At 46.7% G+C, this 24,784-nt stretch overlaps 10 protein-coding genes across 10 annotated transcripts; 4 read left to right on the top strand and 6 right to left on the bottom strand.

Moving 5' to 3' along the window:
- Positions 1-1,215: 1,215 nt before the first annotated feature.
- Positions 1,216-2,176, bottom strand: F4822DRAFT_427771 (uncharacterized protein; the record flags this gene model as incomplete). Its single annotated transcript, XM_051460796.1, has 4 exons — positions 1,216-1,367; positions 1,426-1,746; positions 1,800-2,066; positions 2,122-2,176. The coding sequence occupies 4 exons, from the start codon at positions 2,174-2,176 to the stop codon at positions 1,216-1,218; spliced, it is 795 nt and encodes a 264-aa protein (XP_051315193.1).
- Positions 2,177-3,827: 1,651 nt separating this feature from the next.
- F4822DRAFT_199665 (pseudouridine synthase) lies at positions 3,828-5,702 on the bottom strand. The gene has a single exon (XM_051453705.1). It carries the CDS (start codon positions 5,524-5,526, stop codon positions 4,084-4,086), a length of 1,443 nt encoding a protein of 480 aa, XP_051315192.1. The 5' UTR covers positions 5,527-5,702; the 3' UTR covers positions 3,828-4,083.
- Positions 5,703-6,527: 825 nt separating this feature from the next.
- Positions 6,528-8,159, bottom strand: F4822DRAFT_199619 (NAD(P)-binding protein). The gene is made up of 2 exons (XM_051453704.1): positions 7,666-8,159; positions 6,528-7,537 (listed from the first exon to the last, which is right to left on the bottom strand). The coding sequence occupies exons 1-2, from the start codon at positions 7,723-7,725 to the stop codon at positions 6,533-6,535; spliced, it is 1,065 nt and encodes a 354-aa protein (XP_051315191.1). The 5' UTR covers positions 7,726-8,159; the 3' UTR covers positions 6,528-6,532.
- A 4,304-nt stretch (positions 8,160-12,463) lies between these two features.
- On the top strand, positions 12,464-14,304 carry F4822DRAFT_427767 (heterokaryon incompatibility protein-domain-containing protein; the record flags this gene model as incomplete). Its single annotated transcript, XM_051460795.1, has 2 exons — positions 12,464-12,664; positions 12,757-14,304. The coding sequence occupies 2 exons, from the start codon at positions 12,464-12,466 to the stop codon at positions 14,302-14,304; spliced, it is 1,749 nt and encodes a 582-aa protein (XP_051315190.1).
- Positions 14,305-14,703: 399 nt separating this feature from the next.
- On the top strand, positions 14,704-15,597 carry F4822DRAFT_398201 (uncharacterized protein). The gene has a single exon (XM_051457679.1). The coding sequence runs from the start codon at positions 14,749-14,751 to the stop codon at positions 15,493-15,495; it is 747 nt and encodes a 248-aa protein (XP_051315189.1). The 5' UTR covers positions 14,704-14,748; the 3' UTR covers positions 15,496-15,597.
- Positions 15,598-15,756: 159 nt separating this feature from the next.
- Positions 15,757-17,476, bottom strand: F4822DRAFT_199502 (DUF636 domain protein). The gene is made up of 3 exons (XM_051453701.1): positions 16,720-17,476; positions 16,387-16,595; positions 15,757-16,303 (listed from the first exon to the last, which is right to left on the bottom strand). Exons 1-3 carry the CDS (start codon positions 16,835-16,837, stop codon positions 16,223-16,225), a joined length of 408 nt encoding a protein of 135 aa, XP_051315188.1. The 5' UTR covers positions 16,838-17,476; the 3' UTR covers positions 15,757-16,222.
- Positions 17,477-18,285: 809 nt separating this feature from the next.
- Positions 18,286-20,145, bottom strand: F4822DRAFT_427764 (uncharacterized protein; the record flags this gene model as incomplete). The annotated part of the gene is made up of 2 exons (XM_051460794.1): positions 18,286-19,572; positions 19,624-20,145. The coding sequence occupies 2 exons, from the start codon at positions 20,143-20,145 to the stop codon at positions 18,286-18,288; spliced, it is 1,809 nt and encodes a 602-aa protein (XP_051315187.1).
- Positions 20,146-21,018: 873 nt separating this feature from the next.
- F4822DRAFT_436913 (putative multi protein-bridging factor 1) lies at positions 21,019-21,602 on the top strand (the record flags this gene model as incomplete). Its single annotated transcript, XM_051462360.1, has 2 exons — positions 21,019-21,177; positions 21,297-21,602. 2 exons carry the CDS (start codon positions 21,019-21,021, stop codon positions 21,600-21,602), a joined length of 465 nt encoding a protein of 154 aa, XP_051315186.1.
- A 120-nt stretch (positions 21,603-21,722) lies between these two features.
- Positions 21,723-22,170, top strand: F4822DRAFT_199517 (uncharacterized protein). Its single transcript, XM_051453703.1, has one exon. It carries the CDS (start codon positions 21,843-21,845, stop codon positions 22,095-22,097), a length of 255 nt encoding a protein of 84 aa, XP_051315185.1. The 5' UTR covers positions 21,723-21,842; the 3' UTR covers positions 22,098-22,170.
- On the bottom strand, positions 21,907-24,207 carry F4822DRAFT_398195 (uncharacterized protein). Its single transcript, XM_051457678.1, has one exon. The coding sequence runs from the start codon at positions 23,833-23,835 to the stop codon at positions 22,243-22,245; it is 1,593 nt and encodes a 530-aa protein (XP_051315184.1). The 5' UTR covers positions 23,836-24,207; the 3' UTR covers positions 21,907-22,242.
- Positions 24,208-24,784: the final 577 nt, after the last annotated feature.

Genomic DNA, 24,784 nt, shown 5'->3' with positions numbered 1-24,784 from the left:
GAAGGCCTCAAGAATCTCGATACATAGGGGGGACATCGTTTGGGAAGTAGGCATTCTTCATGCTGACCGCTCTAGCTGTCAGAATGGTGCGTCGGAGATGTAAAAGACGACACTCGGCTGCGGACGTGCGTCTATTTCCATTGCATGAGTGACTGAGTAAGATATGGTTGTTTGTGGAGATACGCTACCCCAAGTCTCCAGCTTACACTGCGCCGGTTATAGGAGAGGCGACGTCAATTCGATTTGGAGATAATAGCATGAATAAACACTCGTTTAGGTGGTGGGGACAATGAAGTAGATGAGATCTTAGCGTAGATGAATTAAGTACAACCATGGAGGTTCACCTAATAGACGGATGTTGGTTAGAATAAATCACTTAATCTTCGAAATAAACGTCGAAGTTGTGAATAGGTGTATGTAAATTTCAAAATATACAGTCTTATTTCGCATGCTCAATGCCCATTGATATCCGTAATTTGCCAGTCATGTCTCATCAATCCGTAAAATGCACCAAGAAATATAGTCTATAGCAAGACAATATTTGGCGCCTTGCTTTCCACATTTACTAGATATGTCAATCCAGGGTCGTGATGTGCAAATCACCACCCGCCTCCCAATTCTCTAATATCCACACGTATTCTTTGAATTCTTTGGTTGCGTAAATTGTGCCGCTGGTATAGGACGCTACCAGTGCGTCTGTAATGCCACCTGGCCAATCACGCACCCGTGGATTTGGCTGTAAATTTCACGAACTTCCGTATTGGCATAAAGACCTTGCAGTCTAATAACCGTGTCGCGTAATGCGTGTCAAATAGGCAGATCAATCCATTGCCGAAGATAGATCGTTCTTCGAGTCAGCTTGGGGAGTAATATCCCCCTGAGCCGGACATACATATAGTTGATGGCTGTATCAACCAAGCTGTGAGGCACTGTAATAGCGAGAAACTCCGCACACATCCAAGCATTCCAGTATGGTCGCAGCCAAAAAGCGTGGCTGCTAACTCGATAAAAGGATATAATAACTGTACAAAGTTTTCTTGCGAGGCGAGTGCAGATGCGACGCTCGCACCATCGCGGATAAGCGATTTAATATCTGGGCGCGGGGAGGCGAAGTATGACCCCGGGATGTAGCCCCGCCAGTCATATTCATTAGGTGTCGGCAGCCCTCGAGATATCCTATCAAGAATCTATCATTCCGACAGAATGGCTCCGTGGTTAAAATTGACACCTCGCAATCTGTGACATCTGGTGGCCGTGGGTTATTGGAGTTGGCGCCGGCTGGTATTGTTGCATGGGATACATACTCCATGGCTGCATTTGATAGGTCGGGTTGATAGGCACCATACCGATTTGAGGGCATCCGAACTCTGAAATTGTTTGATTAGACTTCAGTTGCAAATTTGGTGGTTGGGGGAGTGTACATACCGGGTTTCACATCCTCAAATGCGCCATCGCTGCTAACACATGAAAGAGTAGGCATAGTCGGAGAACGCGCAGTCCTTGGCATACTAGACCGATCAAAAACCGTAGATGGGGCGCTAGTAGCGAGGTAATTGCCCCCAAACTCATCTGTGGCGGCGGATGAAGAGGGGCTAGATGCGGTAGATGAGAGGGAGCATGGCACAGTCGTGGGCCACGGATCAGTCGCATCGGGTATGTTGCCATATGTCATATTCTGCATCAATGGATAGTTGGGCGCAGACTGTCCAAAAACATGAGAATTGGGGGGGCTGGAGCCATGGAACACTGTATGAAAAGGTTAGCTCTTCTATCGAGGAATATCGGCGCATTGGGCGTACTAGGTTGATATTGCTCGCCGGCGTCAGCGGTACGTATCCCCATGCCATCTCTAATACGACGGAGTTCGTCTTCCAATGTTTTATTTTTCCGAAGTAAAGTCTGAATGGTCTGGTCTCGGCCTTGTTGGCTGCGAAGTTCCTCTATTTCCTTCTCAAGATTTTCGATATGTTCTTTCGTTCGTGCTCGGATAGCCCTCTGGGCCTCTCGGTCGTTGGCACGCTTTCGAGCAAGTTGTGAGGGAGTAAGAGTAGATACGCTTCTAGTACCTTTCTCCGTTTAGTTATTTTTATATAATCTGGGTCAAGGGATTGGATGATTTACCTTTACGCTTCCCAGTCTTGGTAGGTTCTACCGTAGACTTCATGCTGTTGGACATCGTGGAGTCTGCTTTGGATTGGGTTGTAGATTGAGAATAATATTGTTGAGCATAGAACATGCCTGAAAGCACGAGTATAAGAGCAGGTGTTAAAATAAACAATGGGTTTATTTAACCGGTTTCTACCTGTAGATATTGCGACGCGGATATTGCAGGTATATTGGGAGACGTTATATAATAAAGAGAATGGGCAACCGACCCGTTGGTGTAGCTATTGCTAGCATGCAACCGTTATATCATATGTGTTGTGTTAGTCGGACACCACGCCAAGGGTCTCCTCGACCGGGATTGAAGGCCAAGGGATGACCCTGGACGGTTACTAGACATATCGTAGATGGGATAGAGTACTCCAGATGGGATATGGGGTGCTAGCACATAGGTAGGTGGCTAGTACACTTCTAGGCCTCCTACGCAGCATCTGCAAGCGGGCGTCTATGTGGTAAAGGATGTATTCGCTAGTGGCACCATGGATAATAGTGAATTTTTCGGAAGCCATCTTGTTGTGTTCTTAGTGAGTAGGGAGGTAGTTGTCCCATCGACGGGCCCGAACCTTAAGCTCCACTGACCGACTAGCCTTGGTAACGCCCGCGTTCTCAGGCTTGGACAAGAGTAAAGCCCATGTCGAAGCCTTGTTCCCATGGGTTGTGGTAAATAGTGAGGGGAGCAAGGTCGGGGGTATTAATAGACTTTGCACTACGCCACTGAATACGGACTAACGAGTATGGAGCCATTAAGAACTCGACGTGAAAACCTCCAACATGATTTGGAAAGAATATGCCCTATATGACGAAGAACTTGGAAATATTGATTTCTTTCTCATGGCTATAAGATGTAATGCGTTGGTTAGGAAGAGTCTGGAACTAAGTCAATGTGCCAAATATTACTCTATACTGACCTGTTAGGGCCATTAGCATCAATCCAGAAGGAAGTTATAAGTCCAGAGCTGTAGTCCTCCCGGATGTATAATAGAAGCAGTGGTCATTTGCTAGGCGCGAATGAATCTCTCATTCGTTATCATATATTTCTCTGGCCTGGTCCAATGAAATATTGAACGTGATTTCTCCTACTTAGGTACTCACAAGATACCCACCCTAGCTGGCGTATGGAGATGTGCCGGGTATGGGTAGTTCATTTGGTCAATACTCTGGGGAACAGTTAGGTGGCGACGATGCTATACCGTAGTGAATGACCACGTTGAGCCTAATCTTACTCAGTCATCCCGTAACTATTGCAGCGGTTTTAACGCCTTTGAAACGCCACCGGTAGCTTCCGACACCTCATTGCGAAGGTACTCAACGAATTGATGCCAGCGGAAAACGATGAGCGGAGGGGGGCCGTAACTGATAACCAGAAGGCGGGGGCTCCAGGTATCCCAGGCGTGGATGTCTGTAAGCATACTTTAAAGTGCATTTATCTTAGTTAGAGCACTTGGTCCGGTGGTATAGAACACTGCGGTGGTGTTGTCACGTGCACGAAAGGGTCAAGACTGTCCAGATGAGGTCCCCGCTGGTTGTTGGTATGCTACCATGGCTATTTGCGGCCACACCGAAGAGATCCGAGTCCGTTGTAACGCCATCTAAACTCTTTTAACGATAGCTCAGCCGGTGGGGTTGGAATTATCGTCCCTACATAGGTATCGAATCATAACGACGGATGCATCCTAAAGACTAACTAATCTCGTTCTAGTTTAGCACTCGCAAGTGCGGCCTAGGTAGACGGAGAGAAAATTGGAGCCCTGAGGATGATGGTAAAACATCACCCTGCATCATGCAAGAGATGCATGCCGAGACGAGCGGTCCGATCAACTTGACGCGACTTTGAACCCTTTGTGGATCGATTAAGGGACAACCCTCATTACTCTCTCCGAGTATTCGGAGGTCTTCGGTAAAAGGCTGGCGAATTAGGAATCAAGCGATTTCGGGGTTGACATCCTTTACCGCCGACACCAATTCCTCCATACCTCCTACTTCTGTAGGTCCTGACATGCCAGATGGGGGTAAAGCCCAATCGGGAAGAGGGCTAACATAGCTCCAATCACCGCCTGCATCTTCATATCGAAGACTATGTAACCACAACGATAGTTCCTGAAGTCCTGGGTCCGTGTATAATGGTGTGTCGCAGACCTCGCATAGCTCGCCGGACATCTTCTCCGCTTTCTTCTTGTAATACTCGTCCACCATTTCATCATGGTAAGCGACAGCATCAGCTACTTCTTCTTTCCCCATGCGGTTTAGGCGTGTGATTATATCATCGTCTGTGTTCTCAAGCCCCTCGGGATCGTTGTAACCGAGGTTTATTCCCCAGACCCTTTGATTGGCATAAATGGGGTCGTTCTGGATAGGATGTCCTAGATGCTGAAGATGGACCCGTATTTGGTGAGTTCTACCAGTAACTGGAAGGCATCGCACGATCGAGTATCCTTCTTTACGAAGCCATGGCCTGTCTTTCTCCTTATCGGCACCGTTCGCTTTTGAAGCATTTTCAACTTGTTCTCTTCGACTCGGTTCCTCTGGTGGGTAGTACGCGAGCTTCTTGAAGACTGTTCGGGCCGTTTTTCCAGCTGCCCGTACTCGATTTAACCCTAGCTTGGGAGAAATTTGGAGCAGCGGCTGGTTGCAGACTATTTCCTCATCAGGAAAATTGCCAATGACTCTAGCGACGTACTCTTTTCGCACACTTCTTTGCTTAATTTGCACGCCCAACCGAGCAGCGGCCTTGGCATTTTTTCCAACGAACATGATACCGCTAGTTAATCTGTCGAGCCTGTTGCAAGTGTATGGAATCCAATCCGGGCTCCTCCCAGCTTTCATGATTTCGATGACAGAGTTGAAATTATATCTTCCCGCAGGGTGAACCGGTATGCCGGAGGGCTTGTTGATAACAATCATGTCATCGTCTTCGTGAAGGATCCCTATTGGATCTGCTGTGACTGGTGGCTCATGTCGGTGTATTGTATGTGACACCAGCTCTCCATTCTTAAGAATATGGTCGGGACTAGTCGGCTTGCCATCGACGCATATTTGACCTGTCTCCATGGCGTTCTTATAGTATGCTAGCGGTCTATCCCTAAACTCGCTTTCAAATATGTCTATAAGTTTCCTCCCTCTCCATCGTTGCTTGCACCAAGTCTTATAGGTGAAATGGTAAGGAGCAACGCGTCGCAGCCCATTCTCAATGTAGTATGGTGCCGGCAAAGCATTGGGGTCTGGGGTCTTTAGGTCGGGAGCCGGTGCTGTCGTTTCTTCTGAAGGAGTTACTGGATCCGTGATTGATAATGCTTCGATTGCCGGCGTGTCAATCGTGGCGGATGCCGTAGCCGAAGCATTCGGCCCTTGAAGGATCTGACTCATGACAGGCCAACGGGGCTGCTTCACTTGTCAATGCCGTTTGCCTCTGGAAAAGATGGGACCTCTTGTCAAAAAGGACAAAACAGAATTCATGGCCTAATGTGATTGCGAAGTTGACTCCCTAGACATTTAACTTCCGTTCGATCGCGGGGTCCTTGCAAAATCGAGGATGCCAAGATTGAAAGTTGCAAGTGGGAGAAATTTGGCGGTGAAGCCTGGCAGTAGAAACTTACGCGGGCGGGTCCATTCACGGGCCGACATAATATTCCGGTTCTGCTTATTTAATATACATTGGATTTTGCCTCGGCTTACGGGAGCTGGGGCCAACCCTGCTACCGATTTTGGTTCCCTAAACCTTCATCCCATATTCACTTTTACGCCGACCGCGACTTTGGCTTCGAATATTGAATTATGGCCTCAAATAAAGAGTTAAAATCTAGGATTCGAAACGACTATCCTTTTATGCTTGAATATCGGACGCGATGGTATGCTATCACGACTCGCGGAGGTGAAACCCTACTAATAATCGAGTCTAACATCTCTTCAGGAGCGATAACGACATGTACGATCATATGAATAACTCAGTTTACAATTTCCTGTCCGTAATATCAATCGTACCTTATGGTCCCCTATCTAATATGAGACATGGATAGCTTCGATTCTGTGCTTAATTCTTACTTAATTGACTATTGTGGTCTTCACCCGCCTACCTCGGCACAACATCCTCTAATGGCTCAAACGCGTTGCGAATACTTTTCTCCCATATCGTACCCTAAAGTTGCAGAACTCTGCTTACGGGTTAATAAGCTTGGAAAATCCAGCGCTGTCTACGAAATCGCATTATTTGAGAAGGACGTTGACCAAGTCAAGGCCGTTGGTGAATTTGTCCATGTCTACGTGGATCGCGCAACCTTACGGCCGAATTCTAACGGAATGAACACCCAATTACGGCAAGGACTGGAGAAGTTACTTGTGGGGTCAAGTTCTAGCAAGCTATAAACAACGGGCACTATACCAACTGTTGATGCTCCAGCTTCTGGCGCGCCCCATCCTGCTCGCCACTCTTTAGCATCGCCTCTATCAACTCCAGATCTCCAAGCGCCAACCCAGGGGTTTGGTCCGGGTTAGCTATTCCGGATAAGATCGACTCCCCCCAAGCGTGAACTTCTTCCTTGACTCCACTAGTATATTCGAATGTCTTCTCCTCCGTCACAGCATCATTCCCAAACCCGACAGTTGTGACTACCTTGTCTCGATCGGCCTTGACGGAACCTTTCTCGCAAGCGAAATAAAATTCTGTCGCCGACATCGTCGTCCCCACGGAATGTATGAAGGACCCCACTGCACCAGACTTCGTCTTCAAGACCGCGTAGATGGAATCTACAGGAGGCAAATGGCTCGATACCAGCGCAGTCTGCGCTACTAAACTCTCGACGGCATTTTCACCTAAAAGTCTCCTGAAAGCGGCTGTAAAGTGGACACCTCCATCAAGAAGAAATCCACCCTGGTACTGGGGCGTTGTGCGCCAAGGTGTGTTGTAGTAACGATTACTCGTCTCCATCATAGAAACTACGTTGATGACAAACCCCGTCACTTTGCCAAGTTTCTTGATCTCCTCGGCCGCGTAGTTCCATTTCGGATAGAAGCGGAAGTTCTCAGCGATAGCCAAGGAAGCGTTGGTCTCGGCGGAGGTCCGCATATAGTATTCGATGAGTTCAATAGCAGTAGCTATATCCTTGGCGATTGGTTTCTCCGCGAGGACATGTTTACCTGCCGCCAATGCCTTTTTGATATAATCTGGCTGGTCTATGATTGGCAAGGCTAGTACTACTCCAGTTATATCCTCGCGCTTGAGGATATCTTCGTAAGACTTGCCTTCTCCGGAATCTGATGAGTACAGGTCCACTGAAGAAGCAGCGTCGCTGGGGACTAGCTTCGCGGCTTCTTCCGCGGTTTTGCGAGATCGAGACCAGATCGCCTTAATCGAAAGCAGGGGAGAAGCCAGAGCAGCGGGCTAATCGCAAGTTAGCTAGTGTATCGTATAAGGCTCTAATTTTCTCGTCGAGATGGAGTCTCCCGTACGATTTGACCCAACGCCGGCCTCCTAGTGAATACCAGGCTCGACTAGACCATCTTACTTACTATATGCTGCTCCTTGACAAAAATACCCCCGCCAACAATTGCTATTCCTACAGGGTCCATGATTTCGACCTGACTTGAAATTGAGGGGTGCCGAGGAGATAGATACCGGCAGAGTAAGGCTCTTTCTCAAATTTGAGGACAGTTAAGAGAGGAGGCCTTTATTTACGCTTCTTCAATAGCACGAACTAGTCTTTAAATACCAAATCGACCTAAATCGACACGCAAGAAAATCCCCACCCCGCTTCATCTAGATCGTTGCCAAGTTTCAACCGGTCCAATAGCTCCTAAGTCGGGCCTTCTTATTCCGGAGGTCGTACTGCGACGTCACCTGCGCACATGTGTATAGGCCATGAAGATGGTGGCATATACACCAGCAAGCCCCTCACCCAATTGGGTAACTCCGCATCTTCACAAACGATGACGTAATTTATTATACTTACGTACCTAGGTAGGTATTTATTTCATATCTCATCCAACAGAGCTTCACTTTAGACAAAATTAAATCAGTCATTCATTCCAAAGCTTCCAAACACATTCAATCAATATTCAATAACAGAGACCTTACGTGATCGAAGTGCACGAAACATATTTGATTACATAAGTGTATCCATCTAAAGGCGCCTGCGCACGTACATATATACAAGGTTGAAAATAGGTGGCTGGTAAAAAGTACGGTGAGATACGTGTATCTTCTACGAGCTCAATCTTCGCTCGAGAAACATAATCTTCTTGTACAGCGATTATGAAACTCATACTCTATATCTACTTTTAACATATATGATCTTGCAAGATACACACGTAATTGTGATAGTTACGAGCCTGGTTCGCGTTGAAAGAGCTTGTGTTTCTGGAGATTGTCAAAATACCTGTACACAACTCGCTTTTTAAACTTATTACCTACCTACCTTATAGAAAGATCGACACCCAACATGTTCTCGGAGATTTATGATACTTCGGATTGGTTTGGCGACGAGCCAAAGCTGAACGATGCTTGCGATTATCGGGACTGGTTTGTAGCTCTCCAATTCAACGCTCATTCTGCGGGGATCTGGGATCATATCAATCCTAATGGGAGTTTGGAGGGAACGATCGACCCTCATGAGAAGGAGCCTACTTTCGAGAGTGTTCGAGACCAGGAGATTGAACGAAGACGTCAAACGAAAATCTTGAAGCAGCTGGCGAATGACCAAAAAGATGGGCAAAGCACCGACCCAACACCCGGACAAAAGACACCAAACCCATCCGAAACAACAATTCCCACGGAAGATATGATTCCATCAACTAAAGAGGTCGGCGAGCTCCTAAATAAAGCTGTAAACTACTACTTCGCTACATCGGACTACCGAATTCAAATTCAACTCGGGTAAATGCAGATTCGGAGATGGATGGAGAAGACGGTGAACAGTCGTCTCTACCGCTCATTCTTGTCAGAATGTAGCTATGAAAACGATCTAAGTGTTCGTGATGTGGTGAAAACTATCAACACATACTTCGTGCAGCAGGAGCGATTCATGGGAATACCACAATGGAGACAGACATAGGGCCCATGCCTTTCGCGCTCCTCCTTAGTACACCAATCTTGATTGTACATACACGACTAAGCACGATACACACCTATGACACAAGAGATCCTAAGATGTTACCTATCGAGACTAGTAATAAGATGACTTAAATCTTATATTCTTCCTCGCGTCCTCAAAGAGTTGAAGACAGCAACGAAAAAAAAAAGGGTTGCGTCTTCTGGAGGTAGTGTAATACCAGAGACACGAGGCGCGCCTAAGCGCTCCTCAAGTTCCAAAAATATATTAATCTTAAAAAGCAGATTAATATTGTTTGCGAGACTTTGCATCTTCGTAATCCATGTCGATGCGCTAGTAAAGATGCAAAGCTCAAGTTTGCGAGTCGTCGCACTTAATATACTTCGTAAAGTATGACAGCACGGGACTCAGTCCCAAAGATTTGATAAAAAGCCATTAATCTTTAAAAAAGTGCAGATTAATGTCTTTTGCGAGACTTCGCAACCTTCAGTGTCCACGCCGAAGCTCCAGCTAAAGGTACAAAGCTCAGTTTCCAAAGATTTCCCAAAATGCCCTAAGACAAATTAGAGTGGTGAGTTTCCAAGTCCTTGTCTCTGGAGGTAGTGTAATACCAGAGATACGCGGTTTGAAAAACTCGGGGGGGAGACAATCCAGTCACGTCCGGACAGCCAAAGCTAGTGAAAGACCCGGCGTCACTAGCCCTCTGTCACGTTCGGGTCATTCCTTCCATCCATCTGGGTCAGTATGTGACCTGTGGTCTACGGCCTCGGGTGCAATGCGAGATGGGGAGATGGGGCGCGTTTCACTCGGAGCGGATCGAGGGACCGGGATTAGGGGGTGAGCCTGCTCCCAAAGGTTTCTGTATGCTTCCGGGGACGTGAAAGGATGTCAAAGAGAGGTATAGGTATAAGTATAGTTATTGAGGGCGAGGACGGCGGTCGGCGGTCGGCATGGGAGGGCGGGGAGGCAGGAGGAGGAGGAGGACGGCGAGGTAGTCGGAGAGGCCAAAGGAGAGGGGTGGCCAGTCGGAAAGGCAAGAGGAGGAGGTAGGGGCGGAGGGGCGGGAGGAAGGACGGGAGGAAGAGAAACCAGTCGGGGAGGCGAGGAGGAGAAGGGACCGGGGAGGGAGGGTGGGAGGAGGGTGACAGTCGGAGAGGCTAACCAAGAGGGAAAAGGGGGGGGCTAAGATAGAAATGGTGTCAGGGGTAGTCATTTTGGTTGTCGGTAAAAGATTGGAAAATAATATGGAGGGAAAGAGCAAAAAAGAATCTACCACTTGGATAGGATTCAAATGTCGAGGGTTTTAATATGCTATGTTGGTTGGGGAATAAACTCAGAAGAAAGGAGGACATCGATCTCAGTCGATGAATGAAGCATCATCACTTAATGACGTCCAGGGGGTAATTTATGATGGATAGGCTTGTTTATATGGAATGTAGATGGGTCATTGGTGAGATGGGTAGTAGGAGAAACGATAGAAGGAAACAATAGGAAGGGGTGAGGGAGGGGGAGAGGAAATGGTTGGAGTGTTTTGAAGTTTGGTAACTTGCCTATTGGGTTAGTATTTGGGATAAGGGTGAAGAGTGAAGCGTGAAGAAGGATGGGTGGGATGAAGGTTGAGTATTGGAGAAGTCAAGTAGAAATAAACAAAACAAAATAGAGTTTCTGGGAGGTGAAAGTTGGCAGAAGGGATGCTTGAGACCGGGAGATGGAAAGTAGTTGGGTTGGGGACGAGGCGGGATGCTGTTAGGTAGTGGTGTTGGAGGAGAAAAAACCAAGGTAGTTTGTGAAGCAGGCTGTGGCTAGATAGAAGCATGAAAGTGATGGTTTTATACGTACCTGGGTCAAGTTCAGTCAAAACTGGACGAATTCCATAAGAGGGGAGTTGGGGATAAGGGTGAAGAGGTAGAAGAAGTGTGAGGAGGGAGTGAAGTATGGGAGAAGATGTTGATGGAGAAGAGGTTGGAGGGAGGAGCTGGGATGGCAAGGGTTGTTTAAATATGACAGCAATCAGAGGAGTGATTAGAAAAGTGATTAGGAGACTGATTTGAAATGGAATGATCAGTCCGAATAATAATTATCTATTATTCCACTGGCCGAATCTTTTTTTGAAAAATCAATATATCAAACCTTATATAAAAAATCAAGTAGCCGTTATGGCAGGTATACCACTCGATTTGAGTTCAATCACCCATGGAATTCGTACATTGACATTGCACACAGACATCCTTTACCGTAGTTGGACGTAGAATATGTCAAATGTTTGGATAATAATTTTTTGAGCCAATGAACGTTTTTTTAAAATAGAGTTTCTATTCGGTCCTGCCCCCTATTATAAATTGATCTATTGCAACTTTCATAAGATTCGAGAAACACTCGAATAGAAATACTATGGAACCTACCTAGGTACGCAAAACATCCAAATCCTAATAACATTAAACCATTTGAAAACTCAGATCAAAGTACATATGTACGTTGTTTGAAATTTCCCTTTCTTCCTGTACGTGGGAAATCATGTAGGCCATGTTTAGTTGTAACTTCTCGTTCAAGCTACTCTCTCCCAACCCACCTACTTTTTGAATGAAGGTAAACACGTAACTAGATCAGAGGCATTAATATATGATATTATCTTGTACGCTCCAACGAAATAGAAAACGACATTTACAATATTATGAGTGTCATTACCTTAATTAACGATGTAATTGTTAAAATTGACGTAGTTACTTCATATGTTCACCTGAACTTACAATAATCCAACCTCAACTAAAACTTCACCCTTTTACGATTCTAATACTCTCAATAATAACCGAATCGTCTATCGGAATTAAAACAATGAATTCATTGATATTATAAAATTATTAGTTGACGACCGGCTCAGTATCCAAGTGACTATAGTAAGTACTTAGGTACTTAACATGACCTATATCCATAACGCAAGTAACCTTGCGCCTACATGTACACATACGTATCTACGGTACTCGAGGGTACATAGACGTAATCAGGTAGCGTTGTTGATCAAGGGGACGCCCCTGAATGGTCAAAATATAGTCCGCATGCATATGCAGGTAGGTACGTACATATGCAGGCTCCGGCATAGCCCCAGTAAACAATGTTTTTATTTTCCCCCTATTTAAGTCAGCAGCCTTCGCCCATATGATGACTGCTTAGAAGGCAGCCTTCAATTCCCTTCAATTTCCGCGTTGACGCCTTTTTTTCTATTGTATACTTATTGTAATTATTAGATATTTTTGCTTTTCACCATGCGACTTTTAAACACGAAAACACTAGTAATCGAGGAGTTTTATGGCGATGTCCCACCTTATGCAATATTATCACATACGTGGGGCGACGGGGAGGCCTCATATGTTGACTTCGTCGAGGGTAGAGCCTCTTCCCTTGAGGGCTACCAAAAGATTCTAGGATGTTGCGACCAAGCCATGCGTGATGGTCTAGAATATGTGGTGAATATGATTCCTATCCAAATATTACATAAGCATCTAGTTGAGAGCGACTGGATGTTTGCTCATTGCTCTCTGAAGTCTAACTTAAGTAGTGGATAGATACTTGTTGTATTGAGAAGCAAAGCTCTGCTGAGCTCTCGGCAGCTATTAATTCCATGTTTAATTGGTACCGGTGTTCAGTGGTTTGCTACGCTTATCTAGAGGATGTCCAAAGTACGCATATGGAGTATTATTCGAGTTTCAAGGCGAGCCGTTGGTTTACTAGGGGCTGGACTCTTCAAGAGCTTTTAGCCCCATTCACCGTAGTCTTTTTCTCATCCGACTGGGAGAATATTGGAACCCGAGATAGTTTGCAAGAAATCATTGCCGAAATAACCAACATCAATCGAGAGTTCTTTGAGACCGGTAATTTGGCCGATTTCAGTATCGCCCAAAAGATGTCTTGGGCGTCGCTCAGGCAAACAACGCGAGTCGAGGATCAAGCCTATTGCCTGCTCGGGCTGTTCGGAGTTAGCATGCCCTTGATATACGGCGAAGGCGAACGAGCCTTTATACGACTCCAAGAAGCAATTATCAAAGAATCCGATGACCATTCGATTTTCGCTTGGACTAATGCGACACCAAGGTATCCCGATACTAAAATAGTGCGTGGTGGTCTCTTGGCTCCTTCTCCCGCTCCATTCGCGAACTCTAGAAGTATTGTAAGGACCCAAGTTGACGAAGGCATATCACCATACACGATCACAAATGCTGGCCTCCAAATTTCTCTACCGGTGGTTAACTTTTCGTCAAGTACTGAAATACCAGTCACTCGCTCGCGAGGGAGTAAAGGATCGGTTTCTTTTATCATAAATGTGCCACGCGGTCAGAGTATTGCCTTCTTGAACTGCCATCATAAGGGAGATCATGCTTTTCGGATCGCGATCTTTCTGGAACGGCCGCAGGTCCAACTAAAGCTCGAGCGGCCATACCAACGAGTCAGGTGCAACTTCGGAATTCTTTCGATAGAATGGATAAAAGTATTCCGTGTGCTACGACAGCAGTCGCTTCTAATAGAAACTCACAATTTATCAGATGCAGCTCTCACGCGGCCCAATAAACGTGAAAAACTCGTCATTATCGAGCTACCGAAGTCCCCTATATTCAATTTCAAACTCAAGAGAAACGGATCCGGACCTTTATGGAGATGTCAAGGTACATGGACCTTAACGCTAGCTATTCCGTGGAGGCGAGAAGGGTTCAGTACGACGTTCCCGATTTTATTCGAACATCCCCAAGGAGGGGCATTCATCATTCTGGTGGTTATCCGGAGCGGGGACGGTGTCGTCCCTTGTACTGCTCACCTTATTCAAAACTTCAGAATGCCTCACGATGGAGAGGATACGTCTTGGTACGATAGCGGTAATGGAATTTTGGAGTGCTATCAGGAGTCGCCGGACGGGCGTCTCCAATTGAGCCTCGACGTAAGAGAAGCTGCGCATGCGTCAATCATTAAGTTAAACGCCTGTGCCGACTCTAATGGCATGGAAATAATTAAGAGCGGCATTGTATCCCGTCCAGGCGTTCGTAAGGCGCTCCCTGCCCCTCCCGGGTCTTATTATCCGACAGATTCTCTCTATGGTGGCTTCGGGGTGAAATGAAATTTAAGGGAGGGAAATTCAAGAAATCCGATATCCGCAGGGCAAATTGATATAAGAGGCGGCTATGCGGGTGATCCTACCGTCGAACGAACGCGCCGAATTGGGATGCAGATATCACATCGCCAGGTCTAGACCCGGAGCTGTGTCCCAGGTGGTGAAGCTCAACTTCAAATCGTCAAATCGGACGATGTATCGCAAAAGCCGAATGGTCGCCTAATCAGACGATGCCCAGTCATTCAGAGCCTTGCGAATTTGCGCTCATTTGTTTATTAGGTGGTATTTCCCGAGTTGCTCCATATCATTTGTTGTCGTTGATGGGGTGAAGAGACAGCGAACACGGATCGTCACTTGATCTAGAAGTAACGAAAATATAACCAAATTTTACTCATTTTCTTTAATTATAATATTTATTTAGAATTTTCGTAATTATATTAAACCTCGAAAATGAAGTTCCCCACCACCTTCCTGCTCTTCCTCAGCACCCACCACGCCCTCGCCTTCAGAAACCTATGCCGAGGCGAACCCGACGACGACGATAGCGCATACATAACATCCGTCTGCTCACCCGCCACACCACCCGACCAATCCGCCCCCGCCCCATGCGCCGCAATCCAAAACATAGAAACCGCCTGCTTACCCAACGGAACCTCCCCCCTCGCCCTCGACGCACACGCGCAGTGTCTATGCGGGGGTAGTTACTTCCCAGAATGGATCGGATGTCGTAAATGTCTACTTGTACACGGCGCGCTGTCACCGCTTAATTTTAGTTACTTTACTACTGTGCTGTCTTCTGCTAGTAGTCAATTATGCCAAGGTACCCCAAGCGCTGCGTTCGCGACTCTGTTTACGGAGGTGCAGGCTGAGATACCGGAGCCTACTACGGGGGATACGGTGCGTACGGATGCGAGTAGTGGGAATGCGGCGGTTAGTGTGTATTATACGGCGAGTGGACCGCAGGGTCCGGGTGTGATTACGGGGAGTGCGACGGCGGCGACGGCTACGCCTACGGTGTCTGGATCAGGGTCTACCGGTGGGGAGTCGCTAAGTGCGGGGGCGAAGTCATCTACGAAAGCTCCATCGGCAACAACATCGAGTTCAAGTAATGTCGCAGTTCCGACGGGGCCAAGCAGCGGGGGAAAGGGGGCGCTCATTGCGGCAGTAGTCGGTGGTGCGCTAGCGGTCGCTATATAGAGGTTCCATCACGCATAGGCTAGTGTCTAGGCATGCAATGTATAATGTATGTAGGCAATCTAAAAGACATTCATTATAGGAACAAATGACGATGGGAAGACACCTACTATACCTATCTTACCTAAGAACGTGCTCAAGGTAATATATATACCCCCGGCAGAATCCACCTTGGCCCAATGGCGCAATATACCTGCTTGATTACTGTAACGCTTCCACATCAATAAGAGGAGACTGACTAACCTATGTGCGTACCTTGATGGACAACAACCTTGCTGGCCAACTTTCCCCATTAGACCAATCACACTATTTGCTATGCCTACATAGGTAGATGATACCTACCTAGGCCTAGATGGAAAATGAATCCGGGAATCAATCCGATCGTAGGCGGCTCCGCGGCTGTGCCTGCGTTAGCTTGCTCCGGGGACGGGTGCGCCCACGTGTGAGCGCGTCTAATTTCGACTTCACTTCACCATAGACTCGTTACATATTATTACATAGTATTACTTGTAAAAATTCGCCATGGGTTCTCTTAGCATGTTTGTGTTTTGAAAGCTCATTCAATTGTTCAATCAATCGCACTACATATCCCTCCTAAACAACGCTTCCTCGTCAAGCCATATATAGCTTGGTATCCAAGGAATAGGCTTGTTCCAGTAAGAGGACCGCCTCCTTCTTTGGATATATCTTTATGTATGATATTCGCGCGATCGAAGAATCAATTGACCCTTTACTGGGGCATGTGCTCGAAGGGCTTAGCAAGGTGTTCGGAGCAGAAAGGTAGTTTGCTAACGGTCCAGATCTCCGTGTCCTAATTCATCGCGAAAATTCGTTAGCCTTTTTCTCCACAAACGATTTTCAACATAAAAGAAGTTGGTCATGTGGAACACTTACAGGCTTCAAGGCTTTCTTATCAGCATCGCTAAGAGTACCTCCCTTAAGCGCAATGATCGCGGGAGCGGCGTCGGGGTCGTGAGCAATTGGCGATCCGCACTTGGGGCAGAAGATACGGTGCACGGGCTTGCCCGACGAACCGTCCTTGGCGAAGCTCTTGGTTTCGCCCGTGATGGTTAGTTTTTCCTTGGGGACGACTACTACTAGTGCTGTTGTTATGTGTTAGTGGACCATTGTCTCGTCTTAAGATATCGGGTTGGTTGGTGGGGTCGAGGTTCGGTGAGGTTGAAATGACGATCGGAGGGGCAATGGAAGGGAGCGCGATGGACTTACAATAAGTCGAGCCCGATTGACGTTGGCAGTCGTCGCAGTGGTCGTAGCCGACGACGAGAGGGTCCGCGTCGACGGTGTACTTAACGTCTCCGCAGAGGCAGTGTCCGGAGAGACCCATTTTGGTTATATATTTGGTATTTTATGGTTATCTGTAAGGGATATTCGTTGGAGGCTTTGGCGTCTATGAGGATGGCTGTTTGACTTTTAAACGAAACTTGGACGAGGAATAATCCCTTTATATATCTATTGGACACGAGTGGAGAACTGAAGAAAATGCACAAGAATACTGCTATGACATAGGTATCCTAGCTGATCAGCTTCCTCGAGCTCTCCCTGGCCTATGATTGACACTAGACTGGCGGATATGTACCGCAGGCCTTACCGGTTTTGTTTCTGTTATCACTCTTACGTGTAGGATGTTTCTATAATGACAATTAGCTCCCACTTACCTTCCTAGTTACTCTAACATGCAGCTAACCAAGAGTATCTTGCACTGACAAAAGCACATATAGACTAGGGGGTTAGTAAATGAGATAGCGGGCTGTCTCTTTCTTTCGTCCACGCCGAGAGCTTCCTTCGCGGCGGGGTTGATGGCTTTGCTTCAAGGGGATTTCCAGCGGGGTATGCTGCTAGCCTACGTCAGGATCTCAGCTTACGTAGCACAGAAATCTCAACACTTGCAGCTCTAACACATTCAAGGTGGGCCATAGCCTAGCTGTATATCCACCCTATTACAGTAGATGATTCTAGTAGTAATAGAATAAGTCGAAATATTCAATCTATTCGTGACTGTGCTTAGCATCACGAAAAGCAATAGTAACAACACAATCCGGCTTCCATTAGAACATTATCGCAAGTAGATTAATCTGTACTAACAATACTTATGTGAGACATCACATCAGGATCGATGGCTAGCTGTTGTGATACGTCAGAACTAGCCTATGATCTAGGTATTTGTCAAAGATCCTAGTCCGAGCTCCGCCGTCCGAGTACTGCCAACCTTGTCCTAGTTAATCCCGAATGCTTGATTAGCTTCCGGGGTGGATATGCGAATTCTGAGTGGCTGTTTGTATTTGGAATTTGAAATTTTTGTCTACGCCGCCGATAATGTCGGGACCCGCACGGCAGCTCGCAGATGTCCGAGCTAAAGCACAGGTTGCAGAATGAAAATCCCCCAATGATCACCGCTCGTATCTCCAAAGCCGTGGGTTCATTTGCGCGTACCTGGGAGCCCTCTAATTTCACGCTCCATTCCATGTTTATGGTTGAGTAGGTTGGTATCACGTTGTTTTCGCAGCGCTGAAACGAAAATTTCCACTTTCATAGCATGAACTCGATCGCGTTATGGAGTTATTCAAACTCCGGGCCGAATAATGGCTAACGCCACATACGCATGTAACATTAAGGCCTTTGGGGTTGTACACGGGGAGACTCGAGATAGGATACCCTTGAATTGCGAGACTGGGAGTAGATACTCGCGGGGTCTATTCCACAATCATCTACCAACGCCTCATAAAAAGTTTCAAAAGATAGGGGTCTTCGATATGACAAATATCCTAAAATTGATTAGGATATTGCAACCCAAGCTAATGACAGCTTCAGAATCCAATGCTCTAGTTGTAGGATATCCACACTACCCATCGCAATCCTATCGGCGATGAATAGTTTTAGTACCAAGTTTCTGTAGCATCGTCTAGATCTCGTATCTTCACGAGCCAGAATATATCCATCCATGGATGAAAGTCTAAAGCCTCGGATGTCCTTTTTTGAATGAGTAGTGGTGCCTATCTGACTCGAAGTTAATGGGCGCTCAATTCGCTCGGGCCTCTGCCGCAAGTTTTTGATCGCCGTGAAATACCCGTAGTTCAGATAACTTGCGGTTTGAAGTAGCGGAGGTGGCTGTTTCTTAACGAACAATTTTGGCAATAGTCCTGGCTTCGATACCCAGATTGTATTATTCTCATTTAACTCGCAAAAGATGGCCTCGAAGTCATGGGCGTAATATACGAATCTCGAATAAAATGCAGGTGTTAATATTCTGAATTCCATTCTTTCAGCGGCGTCGGGATTTTCTCGAGCTGACGTCGACATCATTATCGCAACACGCGCATCTGCAATGCCGCTGGGGGCATATTCAACAATTAATGGTTCAGGGGAATCTTCTACCAAATGTTTCAAATAGTCTCTGAACAGCGGCTCGAGTTGTCGTTCCGTACTATCAGCACGCCGACCGATACTTGTCTTGAGCGGTTCTGGTCGGTACCAGACGTGAAGTTTTCGTTGGAAAAACAAAAGTGCAGCCTCTTTTACGATTCTAGGGAATGTGACGAAGCCGACCCACCACCAAGAAGCCAAGAATTTGTATTTTTGAAGAAAAGTCATTTCTGTTGGGTCAATGGCATCGCCATTCGAAAAGATACGAGCAACCAATTTCGCATGGCTTTTGGATGATATCAGATTTATCGTATTGTTGATGGGACCTCGCCCCTCCATATCCGGGAGTAGAGGGTCATACGCTGCGAGTGAGTATGCCCCCTTTCTAGAGTTGAAGGGTGATACATGGAAGTCTTTCTGCCAAGTTCGCTTTAGTGGTTTCGAGCTATTGGCTCGATGAGCCTCATTGCTTCCATCTAGGGAGTCAGTTGGGGTCGTCTCCATTGATTTCATCGCATCATCAGTCGTTAAGTAGTACATTCGTCTCTCATCGAACGTATTATTAACCTCAAGAACCATAGCCGCCAAACATTTGTCGGCGGAATAGAGGTACCAGAAAGAAACAGGATTAAAATGGTAACCGAGAAATTTCGCTGCAGTAACTAAGTACGCATATGGATATCCGGAAGCATTAACACCCTAACCTATGTTAGCTGTGGATATCTCGAAGAGGTTGATAGGTTGGCACACTTGGGATTCGAGGTAAGCATCTAGCTTGCCCCTTAAGCCGAGATGCCCATTCCCTCTTTCGAGGTAGTCAGCAGCATCGACTTTATACCAACCCTCTATGCTTGTCCCGCGCTCGTCGTTTGATATCATGCCGCCCGCGGCACCAGTCCAACCGACAGGAATCCCAACTAGGAGATACGAATAAGAAAATGAGTGTTTCTCCGGGAAGAACCTAGTATGTGTTGTCTGGCAAGGGAATAGTAAAGGCCGTCCTGGGCCTTTCCATACTGGCGAGTTTATAGCCCCGCTACGACGCCATTTGTAACTAAAATAGACGAGGGTGGATATAGCTACTACAAGAGCTGGTATAACTATATCGGAGAAATTAAATTCGAAGAGAGTAAGGATTTGAGGACCTCTAGCCCAGAGCAACCAGGCCGAGAGAACCAATGCATCTCCAACGCTTCCAAAGATCAAGTAATAACATAATGCAGTTGCTCGTAGGAGGACGGTGTGCAATGGTATCCCTGCGACAACATCCATAAGGGACCACTGCCTATATCGTACGAATTACTGATTTCATACGGGCGGATAATAAAGCTGATTGAGGGTTCTAAACAGTGAATTAATTGAATGCTGAAAATAAACACGGAGTTTGGTTACACATCTGGAACACTAAAGCAGCTGTCCAGGTGTTCATGCAACCAGCCGGACAAGACAAACTCCGTTATCTTATCGCTTATCTAATCCGGACATGGCTCATCGAGAGTCGATGACGTGGTGAATATTTTCTTTTTTATTTCATGTCACTTAAAGATATGACTTGGATAGACTGGATTGGATTGAATGTTTGGTATTTATTTGTCTATGTGAATAATATTTTCTTGGTGTAATCCACATCTTTTGATTTGCTACACTGTTTCTTGGTAAGCCTTAAAAAAGAAGGAATCCGGAGAAAATGCGGGATCCAATACTCCTTATTACGCGGGCTAGAGTCATCCTATTTCCAGGTAAGAGCGACAGGGGCGCTTAGTGCCGTCGGTGTTAGGGCAGACCACAGTAGAAGGAACTTTAGGTTGCCTCCTAAGCCTAAGCCTAAGCCTCCTTACTTCCGCGCCGGTTGACTCAGCGGCGGCTCCGCTTTCAGCCCACTTCCACCATCATTCCTTCGCCTTCCACCGCCCGAAAAAGGACATCTATATCAAACACCTCACACGAGCGCTTTTACATTCAACTATTTTTTTCTTCAACTTCACACAAAGCAATCGTATACCTGACTCCATACCACGGCTTAAATCCGTATCTTCCAACGCTGAGATATAAAATACGGTCGATTGCGCCCAATTATCCACTCGCAAACGTCAACGTCATTTTCAACCCCGCTAGTAAAACGAACAAATAAATAAATCATTCACGATGTCTGACGACTGGAGCTCGGTTACCAAGATCGGCAGCAAGGTCCGCGGTGGTGCTTCCCAACGCGAGACCGTCGTTCGAGGAAACTCGGCCCTCAACGCCGCCAAGCGCTCAGGCGGTTCCATCGCAACCGAGAAGAAGTATTCTACAGGCAATGCCGTAAGTTATCTATCCATTGCCCCTTTTATTTTCCATCTTCACCTATGACTTCATCTACCCGTTACATACTACAGAACCATCTACCCATATACCTTACAATAACTAACACACCCCAACAGGTAGGCAAAGGCCCCGAAGGCCAACGTCTAACCAAAGTAGACCGCAGCGACGACATCATCAAGCCGAACACCGTCGGCAAAGAAGTCGGCGACGTAATCAGCCAGACGCGACAAAAAATGGAGCCCAAAATGACACAAAAAGATCTCGCGACCAAGTGCAACACAACACCCTCCGTGATCGCCGATTTCGAGCGCGGCTCCGCTACTCCCGACCAGAAGATCCTATCTGCCATGGAGCGCGTTCTCAACGTCAAGCTTCGCGGCACCGGGATCGGCGAGCCGAAGTTCAAGCCCAAAGCTAAATAAAGGGACTTGCGACTGTGCCTGGTGGCTATGATAATGAAGAAACTATATACCTTTGACAATCGCGAGATGGTGGAGAGGGGGTTGCTGGTTGTATGATGAGGCAGAATTACTTAGATGGAGAGGCAAGGGAATCCGGAATGCAAAAAAAGAATGCATCTTCTTTAACCTTAGCCGTACAATTGCATAGCACGCGAGTTGGCTTCCGATATAGAAGGTAGTCGACTTAAAAAAACGATCCTCATGCTTTTGCTTAGACAGTTCAATAGACTACGTCACCATCACACATTGATACCAAACTTTAATGTTATTGTTGACTTTTTTTTATTACTCTTGGTTCTAGTGAGAGTTCACTATATACCTTGTGCCATTGGCACCTATACTTCTCCCCCATTCACCTTCGTCTTTATCTTCATCTATCCATCAAGACAAATGGTATCGTCGGGCCGCAGCAGAAACACAATGAACGCGATGCGATGCGATGCAATGCAATGCTAAAACAAATCGCAACCAACACCACTCATCCTCCTCATTTCTTCATCCCCTCCGAGTGATGCCCCCAATGATCGTATAAAGTGCAAAGTGCACATCATGTCGTCTTTCCCCTCCCCCATCCTATTATATCCCTCCTCCTTAAACCCCCTTACCGTTTCTCAAGCAACCTCCGAACCCTGCCCTCAACCTCAGTCCGACTGATCTGACGATCCGTCTCCAATACTACATTCTCCCTCCCCCCAACAGCCACAACCCGAATCCACTCGGGCGCAACTTCACTCGCCAACAATCTAACACAAGTAGTCCCCTCCTCGCGCGAAATACCCATCCTCATCGAATCCTTAAGTTTCTCCAGCGTCGTCGCCATTGTAAACGACACTCTATCTCCACCCATGGCACTCGCGCGGCTCAGCATGCCCAGCATAGCCGCGACTTCGGGTGCGCGTTGCAGGGCCGCTCTCCTCGCGATTTGTTCTGGAGTAAGATTCGCTGCACCGGGGAGGGGGTTCGATTTCTGGAGAGACTTTAACCGGATTCGGTCGAGGAGACTCATTTTCGAACCGTCGGGGTTGGTTTGTTGTTGCTTGGTTTCTTTTTCTTGCTTCTTGACCGCAATACCGTGTTTAAGCTCTTCAAGTCGTTTTTGACCTTTGGCGAGGACGGGTTCGGCTTTGATGACGGAATCACATAACGCGACGGGGGCTTTGGGGAGGTTGGTTAGGAATGTAGAAACGGGGGTTGACGCGGTGCTTTCGGAGATGAATTGAGTCCATAGCGGGGTTAGGTTGGCGTGGAATTGGTCGTTGAGTTTTTTCTCATCGATTGGGCGGCCTCGGATTTGTTGCGTAGAGTCAATCTCGATGCAGATTTTACCGCGGCCGTAGTTGGAGAGGGAGAATAGTGGTTTGGTGTTGTTGGATGCGAGGTTTAGGACACCGAGGCAGATTCGGATGTCAGAGTCGGTGACCTTTTTCTTACCCCATGCTCGGGCGACGTTGGGACATAAGACGCGCAAATCGGCCGGGACGTTGGATCCATTGTGTGCGTAGTGGAGAGTCAGAGTTTTCAAGAGTGAAGAGTGTAGGTCGGCAAGTGCCAAAACCTCTTCAGGAAGTCGGCCATATTTCCTTGGTGTGGGAGAAAAGGTTTCATCGTCGGCCTCGGAGTCAACGACTGAGGTATTAGCGGTGAGAGGAGATGAGCAGCGAGATGGCGAAGACTCTAGACGGAGTCTCTTGAGTAGTACGCCGGCATTGATGGTCGATTCATCGGAATCGGAAACGCTAGGACTCCTTGCTCTCTTTTTTTGCAGGCACTCGGTAATTTTCCTTGTCGCGGGTTCGGGATTCTTCTTTGGTGTTTCCTTTGGCGCGAGTTCGGAACGAGATTTCTTTGAAGGTCGACCACGACTGCGCTTAGCAGACTGTGGTGTAAGTTTCGCAGATTTAATAGCAGGAAGGGAGAGCTTAGTTGGAGTCTCATCCGCAGATGTATCTTCCTCTTCGATGCTTGCGACTACCTTTCGCTTTCGAGAAGCGGGAGTAAGTGCCTCAAGTTTTGTATCCTTCTTTGGTGTGGAAGCAAGAATCTGGTTCTCCTTCTTGATGTCGGTCTGAGTTGTTATTGATTTCGAGACACGGGCGAAGCTGCTAATGGTAGATGATGTATGTTGGTTGGTAGTAGTGGCCTTGGACTTAGTCGACGTCTTACGACGTTGTTGCTTAATAGCAGGACCAGCCATGGCAATTGAGTTGAAATGGCAGATAAGACTAAGAAACTCTGTATTTCAAGGAGGTGCGAGTGAGGTTTAATGTAATTAGTTCTTTCTATATCTGTGATAATAGAAGTAAGAATGATGCGAGACACAGAATGGTTGAGTCTGCATTCAATTAGAATTATGAAAAGTTGTAGTAGAGAAAGTGCATTAACGATTGAATAATAGTAGGTGAGAAAAACAAAAATATTATTGCATCCACATGGTAGGTACGCGAAACCAAGAAACAGATAGCCCCGTATCGTGGCCCACGCGCTGTAATACGCGAAGATCCACAGTGAAACGACGCGTCTTGAAGTAGAGCGCGTTAATGGGGTGGACTAAAAACCACCCAATCAGAGAAGATGCAATTCCCCATTTGGCGCCAAGCCCTTTTTGGAACAAAAAAAAAGCAAACACCACGACCCGATCCTTGAAATTTCATAGCCGAGGAACAAAAGAAAAAAGGGCACCTATTATTTAATTTGTATTGTTACTTGGAGAACATTTGTGCATATTATTTATTATCTAGCACTCCATTGGTGATGTTTCAATCACTTAGGGTTTGACATTTCGGCAGTCCATATTGGTCACCCTTCAACACACTGGATTCTAGGCGCATTCTTATTCAATTACTTTGATTTATTAACGATGCCGCAAATTAGATACGGAACTAGACTTCCGACTACCTGGATCTCCTTTCTGGCCGCGCAACTTCAATTAACTTCTGTCTCATAGCCCGAGGCTATTACATGAATTGTGCCAATGTGATATCAATTACCTAGGTATTGTATCAACCCTAGTACCATCCCTCATTGGAGAAACGCCACACCAGACGGAATGTAACGACTGGGTAGTGGCGAAATGTCCACCAGATGGCAAACAGAAGTTGTCAAATTGATGGCAGACTAAAAAGCATTCAGCCAGCTCAATCATA

This window comes from Hypoxylon trugodes, assembly GCF_022578975.1.
Source record: "Hypoxylon trugodes strain CBS 135444 unplaced genomic scaffold F4822scaffold_4, whole genome shotgun sequence".
Lineage (NCBI taxonomy): Eukaryota > Fungi > Ascomycota > Sordariomycetes > Xylariales > Hypoxylaceae > Hypoxylon > Hypoxylon trugodes.
The sequence above is the reverse complement of the archived record's forward strand: the minus strand, read 5'-3'. Positions and strand labels throughout refer to the sequence as shown.

What these genes read in the sequence shown, in the direction of transcription:
- F4822DRAFT_199665 (XM_051453705.1), bottom strand. Translation starts at nt 5,526, where the DNA reads ATGAGTCAGATCCTTCAAGGGCCGAATGCTTCGGCTACGGCATCCGCC.
- F4822DRAFT_199619 (XM_051453704.1), bottom strand. Translation starts at nt 7,725, where the DNA reads ATGGACCCTGTAGGAATAGCAATTGTTGGCGGGGGTATTTTTGTCAAG. An exon ending in TTGTCAAGGAGCAGCATATA is followed by an intron (nt 7,538 to 7,665) that starts GTAAGTAAGATG and finishes ACTTGCGATTAG; the next exon opens with CCCGCTGCTCTGGCTTCTCC.
- F4822DRAFT_398201 (XM_051457679.1), top strand. Translation starts at nt 14,749, where the DNA reads ATGAAGTTCCCCACCACCTTCCTGCTCTTCCTCAGCACCCACCACGCC.
- F4822DRAFT_199502 (XM_051453701.1), bottom strand. Translation starts at nt 16,837, where the DNA reads ATGGGTCTCTCCGGACACTGCCTCTGCGGAGACGTTAAGTACACCGTC. An exon ending in TCAATCGGGCTCGACTTATT is followed by an intron (nt 16,596 to 16,719) that starts GTAAGTCCATCG and finishes ACATAACAACAG; the next exon opens with CACTAGTAGTAGTCGTCCCC. An exon ending in ATAAGAAAGCCTTGAAGCCT is followed by an intron (nt 16,304 to 16,386) that starts GTAAGTGTTCCA and finishes GCGATGAATTAG; the next exon opens with GACACGGAGATCTGGACCGT.
- F4822DRAFT_199517 (XM_051453703.1), top strand. Translation starts at nt 21,843, where the DNA reads ATGCTTTTGCTTAGACAGTTCAATAGACTACGTCACCATCACACATTG.
- F4822DRAFT_398195 (XM_051457678.1), bottom strand. Translation starts at nt 23,835, where the DNA reads ATGGCTGGTCCTGCTATTAAGCAACAACGTCGTAAGACGTCGACTAAG.